An 8,874-nucleotide genomic window follows, 5' to 3' on the forward strand; every position below is an offset into this window, starting at 1 on the left:
TGAAGCAATCTTCTGGGTGTTTTTTTCTCACTGTTGAGAATTATTTATGAGAAAAGGTGTATTAAGTCCTATAGAATAAATCTATTCTACCTTCTCCAGATCTTGCTGGAGACATCCCCCAAATGCCTGAAAAAGAGCTGTTAAGGAGAATCTGAATTCTCATGGCTATAATAACAATGTTATTGCTAGTATTTAATTCTCCTCCTCAAACATCTTTAGCCCTTTTTCATTAAATAACTTATTATCTGACAGACCCCTTGATAAAACGGATATGAAAACTTGGACAGTCTTTGCAAAGATATGCAATTAATTGCATTGCATCACAGACACTTTGAAAGGAGCTTTGGGAGCTACTTTTCAAATATTCTTCATTTCCTTTGTTATTCAAGACATAAGATGCAAAAGAAATATCCTCATGGTATAATTGCTTTATTTTTCCTGTCTATATATTGTCTATACAATGCTAGAAAAATGTCATTTAAAGAGGATGTTTTTAGATATATAGAACTGATTCAAAGTGGTAGTGTTATTTCTTGTTTATTTGTAATGGACATATAAATATTTTCTCCTCTTTTTTTTCCCATCCTTCTTCTCATTAAACATTGTAATTTCTGATTTCTGAGAACAACAGTAGTATGACTGTATAGCATGATCAATAAGAAAGGAGTTGAAAATAATTTATTGAAAAATAAATAATGCAATTTTTGACCCAAATATGCTGTTTTGAATAGCAGGTATCTATGGGCCATGTTGTGAACCTAAGAAAACAGTATTTGGACTCCTGCAGAGGCCCTCTGCGTTCAACTTTTCATTGAAGAAATAAAATGTAATTAAATATGATTAAACTAAGATGTAATTAAAAGTTGCACAGGGCCACTAAGCGCAAAGACTTACATTCTTCTTTTTAGCAAGTGTGAAGGCAAAAAACTATTTATAAAAGATTCCACCTGATTTCCCTTCTCCATCTGCTCTGTGCTTTGTCTGGTCACTTTGTCATACTATAATATCCCAAAATATTACATAACAGGGCTGAAATTGACTGACAGTAAAAGAAGCGGAGAAAGAGGGAAACTACTTGCTTCTATTCCTGATCCTTTAGAAAGTGAAAAAATCTTTGGTTACCAAGTCATTGGAACAAAATTTTTTGCTGTTGTGTGGTTCAGTTTTGATTGCTGAAATTTGTTTGCACTTCATGTGCATTCCTGAGAAGCAGCCACAAGTAAATGAGTGTAGTTGTTAAAGTTTTTCTTTTATTTGTAATTGCTTACTGAATAGTAGTTTCTAATGCAATGATTGTCTGAATTTTTGTGGTTTTTTAATTGTTTATTTCTATTAGGACAGCCTCTGAGTGAAGAAATTGGATTCAAACTAGAAAATAATTGTCACATATTCACTGTAATATTCTCTTAATAACCAAACCGTTATTGCCTAAAAGAGTGTTCTTTTTAGTGAATATTTAATTTGGTGACTTGAATTAAAAACAGCTATCTCCTTATAGAAAGGAGACTTTAATCATTGTAATACCTAAACAGGAGCACCTTTATACTCTTTAGCATTATAAAATTTTATTATAGGATTCTTTCCTCCTTTCTGCTAAAGAATTGAAAACACCAGGACAGTACTCTTGCAATATTCCTCACATTTTTTGAACCCAGCCCTCTGTGTGACATGCACATCACTTAGACATCAAGAGCAGAAATAAGCTCCTTTTGTATACTTCATTGAGTAACTATGGAAGGTACTTAGCATTTCCACTATATAATCCCTAAATAACTTCACACAATCTTTGAATCCAGGGGGTTCTGATTGTTTCTTTTCTTTCTGGAACTCATCTTGGCTGTTCTCCCTCTAACTGATTTCCATCCTGGCAAAAATGACTTAAAGTAATACTCTTTTCTTTTTTCTTTTTTTTTTTCTTTTTTTTTTTCTTTTTTTTTTTTTTTTTTGAGAAAGTTCCTTAATATCCCTTCCTCCAGCCTTTTAGAAACTAATTCATCTTAGGTACCAGATATCCTTATATAAGAGCACCAGTTCTAATGTCTTAAAAAAGCATTATGACACTTTTCCAGCATTGGCTTTTCCAGTAGCACTCATAGGGGAATTTAGGTAATTATAATAGTTCTCATAAACTACATCCTAAACAAAAGTGTAGCCCAGATATAAGGTTTTTTATTTTCTTCCTGCTTAAGCTGATAACAATGTCTATTTAATAAGTCTACTGTTAAACCACATTTTTCTCCTACTGTTCCCCCTTTTTTGTTTTTGGTAACATTTGCTCTGAAGATATGAGACAATACATTCAAAGTGAGAACTCTCTTCAGTTCAAAAGACACATTCTGCATTCACATTGAATGTGAGAATTGCAAAGGCAGTGTGGGATGTATTTGTATTCTTATTTGCATGCCAAAATTCAAATTGTTCTCTTGACTATGGTTTGTATCATAACACTGTTGCAGATACAGTAGCAAAGATGTCATTATCTTCTGAATGAATTTCTTATTGCATGTTTTGCAGCTAAGGTTTGCTAGATGAAGCAGCCTAAGAAGGGTAACATGAAACAGAAACCTAAAGAAGTCATATTAAAAAGTGTAATAATGAAACTATTTCATCCTGTACAGATTTACTATATGGACAGCTGACTTTATTTTACCTGAAAAGTTTGAATATGATAGAGACAGAAAATTCAGTTTTAAAAACATATGAAGTTCATCAGCCATAAAAAAAAAAAAAAGAAATATGAGATACTTGCCAGAAAATATGGAAACTTGCAGTATGTCTATTTCAAAGCTCTGATTGTTTAGTTAGCTAAAATAGTAAAAATCCATTCCATTGTGGAATGATGATGAAATTTGCTTTTATAAGTGAGAAGTTTTGCACTGGGAGAATTAATAAGACAAAATCCACAAAGATAGTATGGGAAAAAGACTTTTTTAATAGATTGACCTTTTTCAAAACCTAAAAATTACATCTTTCACTACCTACATTTGGAAGCATAACACCTTGCTTATCAAATTTTGTACTCCTGTAAGTGTAGTCACTAGATCACACATACTCTACAATACATCAAAATAGTTAAATCTTTTACCAAGTGAATCTGCTTAAGTTTTAAATCAGGAGTAAACATTGCCTTAGTATTAGGATAAACTCATTAAGCATTGTGCCTTTAGTTTGTCTCACCCTCAAAAGAACATTTGAAGAAAATGGGGACTTTTCAAAACGAAATAGTTCATATTAATTCCAAGGAAAATCCATTTAAAATTTTTTTATACAAACTTAACTTTTTTTCATATTTGTAGATTGTTGAAAAAATACCCAGAACCCAGAAAAGTTTTTTCCAAAGCTCATGGATTGAGATAAAGATAGTTTAATAGATAGAACAAAAAGCCACCTGCTCAAGAAAAGTAAGGAAAGGAATTCATTCACTTCTTTCCATAGACAGGTGGGCATTCAACCATCTGCAGGAAAATAGAGCTCCATCATGGATGACCATTGCTTGGGAAAACAAATGCCATCACTTCAAATGTCCTCCCCTTCTTTCCTCCCCCAGCTGTGTCTGCTGAGAACAATGCCATGTGATATGGAATTTCCCTGGGGTCAGCTGGGGTCAGCTGTCCCAGCTGTGTCCCCTCCCAACTCCTTGTGCACACACTGCCCCCACAATGGTGGGGTGGGATGAAAGGCAGAAAGGCCTTGATTGAGTTAGTCCTGCTCAGCAGGAACTAAACCATTCCTGAATTACCCACACTATTTCCAGAAGGAATCCAAAACAATGTCCCATATTATCTACTATAGAAGAAACAAAACCCATCCCAGACAAAACCAGCACATCCTGGAAGAAGAATGATTGTGTTTTCCTCCTTACCTTAAAACCTGTTTTGCATATTCTGCCTTTTCCAGTTCCTTTTTCTTATTCCTGTCCCATTTGCACTCTTCATGCTATCTGGATTTTACACTTCACACAGAGAAATAAACAAAACATCCTGTTGTTGGGTGAGGGGATTGGGGAGTTTTCTTTTGTTTTATTTATATATACCTTTTGAGGGTATTTGGTGATCTATGCAAAAAAAAAAATTAAAAAAAAAATATATATATAGCCTGCAGCCAATTTCAGCACTGAAAGTTTCACAAATTGGAAACAAATTATGTTAGTCTTATGAAAACAATTAACAGGAAAATTTAACAAAATTTATTACTACTATCCCTATTTCTCCTGAGGTTCCTCTTTATGCAACATTTTTCTGGTGTTTTCTAAAGATAGATGATAAGTAATAGGCTATATAAACATGTGAATATCACTTCACCATATTGAAATCAACATGAGTACATACCAGCCAAAAAACTGGTATCACTTCACAAACACTGCAGATAGAATAACACAACAAAGCATTAACATTCCACATAAAAAATGATACAGTGATATTTAGCATTACACATTCCAAGTAAATGTGATTCCTAGATAATATTTTTCAAAGTAATTAATTTCCATCTCTTTTTTTTTTTTTCCAATTTAGAATTGTGGGCCACATAATTATTTTGTCGCTGCTGGCTGAGTTGGAAAAATCTTAAAGCTTGCCCTTTCCCTTCCTCTTCATTATTTTAGTGGCAAGAGATTATACATGAGGTTTTCAAATGAAAGATTGCAGCTGCTAGTTCTACTAGTGGTTTTAGAGTAATGATCTGGTAACACTTCTGGAAAACACTGTAATGTCAGGCATGCTATAATTGCAATAAATAAATAGACAAACCATGTTTAAAATACTTGCAAGTATGTAGCTGTGTATGTTGCTCTTTTACAGAACTTTGCAAATACATGTGAAGAAAAAAGAGGTACATTTTTGCATTCTGATAGCATGTAAAACACAGGGGTAATAATTGTTTTACCCACAAGTAAAATATTTATTTGTATTTATTTGGGCTAGAAAGTGCATGGTGCCCTACTTGCCTTCTTTGTGAAGATTGTAATTGACCTTTTTTATTTTCGTTTTTGTATCTATAAAAGAAAGACACAGAAATCGTTTCCTTCTAACAGTAAAAGGTGAATTTGTAATTGGCATTTTTCCTCCTTTAAGAAAGTTCTCTTTGTCAATCTTGCATCCACTGCGATTAAATTTTAGGGAATTTTGTGTTTGTGGAGTTTTTTTAAAAGATCTGATTGAAAAATCTCTGACTAAGTATTTTGGTAGGTCAATACCAATTTTAATCATAGTAGGTTTTGTGGCAATAAGTTGTTTTTAGGTAATTTTACTCATAAAAATTACCTTAGCTCAAGAAGGAGTAAGTCTATTTGTTGAAATTATGTCTCAGAAACTTTCTAGTTCTGCCCAAGTGTGTACATAGAAAGGTCAGAGGTGGAGGACTCAGCACATTCACCCAGTCCCTGGCTTGTCAAGCCTCACAGGAGAACCTTGGTCTGACACATTTGGGCTGTGAACTCTAATCAGGGGAGTTGCTTTATCTCTGTTTTCTAAAAAAAGCTGAGATCCATCTCACAGAGAAACAGAAACACTGAGAATTTGGGGGGAAAAATACATTCTAAGACTTAGTAAAAAAGCAGTAAGTCATTAGATCCAGAAGGATCTAATTTCCAATTTTATTTTAAAGTGGGATTTTAGACAAAAAAGAATTAACCTTTGTATGTCAGGCAAGAAAACCACAGAGGATAATACAACTGGGTGGAAAACACCAGCATTTCTGACACACTGCTCTGTTTTCCACCATTTAATGGGACTTGGAAGTCAATAAATAAACCCCAGTTTATAATGCAGGGAGTCCTAGACTCTATCTCAGTTTAGAATTGTCACAGGGAACAACTAATTATTTTTTTCTTTTTTTATGGGATGAACAGCAGGGGAAAGAAAAAGTCATCAGAAAATCATCTGAATGAAAACTGTTTCCCATGCCAACATTCCTCCAGCCATTTTCCCAAACACCTAACTGATTAAGAGTTGTCTTTTAAATCTTGTCATTGTTAATCTCACAGTGCAAAACTCAGCTTTTCAAGCAAATTATATCAATTCCATCTGTGCTGAAGCATGTGCTTTTGAAAGCTTTTAAAACATGATGGAAAGTATGACTACACATATAGTACTCAAAAACTAAAAGGAAGAAAACATCCATGACTATGAAAGGTCAGAAAATAGTCACAGTCATTTATGATCCCTTTATTCACAATAAAAGATAATTCACCTGAAGGCTATTAAAAAAGAAATGAGTTAGATATGAATTAAATATGAGTCTTTCTGGAACTCTTCAATATATCTGAAAGTCACGGTGAAATATAAAAACCAGAAAATATATGTGTGAGTTTTGGGGCTTTACATTCAGCTATCCCAAAATGCAAGTATTCATTGCATTCTATTGGGAGAAGTGGGACTACAACTCTGAGAAAAATTATGTATTTAAATGTGAAATTTTCCATGATTTCTCATCTTGTGCTACAAGATCTCTCATTGAGCTTTTCAGCTGAAATCTTGTTGATATGGGAAACCTGGCTTATGATCACACTAGAGATTTGTGATGTTATAACTGACTTAATGGGAATGAAATCATGCAGATGTTTTCGAAAGAACATGGAATAGACTCATGGCCCCAGTTCGGAAACCATAAACATTAATCATCTCTTCCTTGTTTTCCTAGCTCCTGTCCGCTACTTTCAATGTGTCTTCCTAAATGGACCTAATGGATTTGGGCTGCAATTTCCTATTAATTCCCCTTCAAACAAGGAAGAAAAGACTCACTCAAAGACTTCCAAGAGAAAGACAAGGAAACCGGGGCAGTAGAGAGACTGAGTCCTGTGATCACTGACATTTTGCACTTTATCTTTTCTGCTGAGGTCCACAGTAGCTACAGTGGTACTTGTCATTGCAGGAACGTGATCCACTTGCACGCGTGTACCTGGAACTGTTTCCATGGGGCAGCGGCAGAACAAGCAGTAATGAACGGTGTTAAACAAAGATAGAAATGAAAAAGCGCCCAGTTTCTCATGGGAAGGCTGCAATGCTAACAAGGCATTGATGTGACTGTGTGTGTGAGCATGTGCGTGTGTTTTCATGCCTCTTTCGCTCTTGTTTTCCTTTACCTACATGCTCAGCATTGAAGTGAGTCTGTTTTCCATTTAATCTTATCTAAGGAGTGAAAGGTTGAATGTAGCTCTTATATCAGCGAGATTGCAAGACTAGCTGCAATCCTAAACCATTTCTTCTTAATGTTCAATCAAATTGCTGACAGGAAAATGCCTCACTAAGTCATGAAAATGTGCTCTGTGACTGGTGCTATTTTTATGTCTCATTGACCAGTGTAGCCTGAAGCTCACACTTACTTGGAGCAGCTCAATACACTATCAGTAAGTTGACTCCACAAGTCATGTTAATGATGAATATTTCTATTTACTCTGAAACTTAAATGGACTGTTTGCCCTGCCTATTGGTGAAATACAAGCTCTTCCCTTCCTAAGACCCTAAGTGAGAAGAGAAAGTGAAACCACATGGCAAAGGTTAGGAAAACCACTGTTTTACCGACATGGAGGTTTGGAGAAACAAATGAAGTAATTATAGTGCTTCCACTTTTCTTCTGTGGCTAAATCAGATTGTTTTGCAGCAAAAGCCATGTAAATGGACAATATAACAGCCAACAATTTGCTATTAGCTTAAGCCAGATGAAAAGCTAGGATGTGAGATGCCATTCACAAAACTAAAGCAACCCAAATTTGCAGTAATTATGTGAATTTTATGCTGTCTCAGATCAGTGAACAAAAACAAAAACCAAAACCAACCCATATAAACAAGGAATCATAAAAAAATGAAACATAAACCCATGAAATAATCTAGGTATCTCATTTTACTAGATGAAATGAAAGAACTTCCTCACAGCACACTGCTGTAAATGGCTTACAGAAGAACTGAAAGTAGATGTGCTTGTCCTCAACCTTCTTTTGTGCATCTATGAAGAAATAGAGAATTTTTTGCCCTAACAAAGAGATAAGATGGCATTTGATCCATTTAAAGGCACATGAATGAAAATTGGCATCTCACCAGTCTATATCTGGCAATGTAAATAATGCCTTTTTGCAAGCTGCTATTGTTTGCATTTCCTTACTATATTTTTTGCATTTAATCTGGGAAATATACAGCAGTGACCTTAGTTATGTAGTTGCCTGCTGAAGGAACATGATCCTCTTTGTGCAAACCCACTACTTGTAGTCTGAACAAGCCAAAAACTGTATATCACTTTTTTATTTTTAGTGTAGACTAAGATAGCATTGGCCTCCTCCCTCTTACACTCTCCCTCCCCATCATCTTTCTTTAATCAAATAATTGACTCATGTGAGTTTTGGACAACTGATTCTTTGACAGATTACTGCCATTCAGAAAGCTTTGCTGTTACACTGCTGGGTCCAGTTGGTGTTTTCTGATTACTGGTCATGGCCTTACATGAACTGGATCCTTGGTCTTAATGTGCTCTGATATTGCACAGGTCCTGAGCTGCAAAAACTGTCATTGCAACAAGCAGTTTAGGCAGTGGTGAGCAGAAGGAGGTAGGAACAGGTCCTGCTCTAGAAGTAGCTATTCCCATGTAGAATATACCACAGACATGAGTGTTCATGGTGAATGTCCCCACAGACCCCTGTGAGATATGCTCTGGAGATAGCACTGCCAACAGAGAATTTTGATGGTAGAATTATGATTTTCAATTTGCTTTTGGTGTCTCTTTTTATATTTCCAGCAACTTTTTCCTTCCCAATTTGTGATTTTGTATATATTATGATGGATGTTATTGCCCTAGGTTTTTACTGTGAAAGCTGTCTTAAAAATGAGATTTTAACTTTCTGAAAAATCAGTTTATTCAAGATTTTATCTAATGCAAACAATCAGGACA

General features: G+C 34.9%; 1 protein-coding gene across 1 annotated transcript in view; it reads left to right on the plus strand.

The window, feature by feature from the left end:
• The window catches only part of TRDN (triadin), a 218,789-nt gene extending 211,013 nt beyond the window's left edge, over positions 1 to 7,776 (plus strand). The window contains exon 40 of the mRNA XM_050973020.1: positions 6,637 to 7,776. Coding sequence (XP_050828977.1) covers positions 6,637 to 6,779 — 143 coding nt within the window. The 3' untranslated portion in view covers positions 6,780 to 7,776. The remainder of the gene's footprint in view (positions 1 to 6,636) is intronic.
• Positions 7,777 to 8,874: the final 1,098 nt, after the last annotated feature.

The sequence above is a fragment of the Serinus canaria genome, chromosome 3, assembly GCF_022539315.1.
Source record: "Serinus canaria isolate serCan28SL12 chromosome 3, serCan2020, whole genome shotgun sequence".
NCBI lineage: Eukaryota > Metazoa > Chordata > Aves > Passeriformes > Fringillidae > Serinus > Serinus canaria.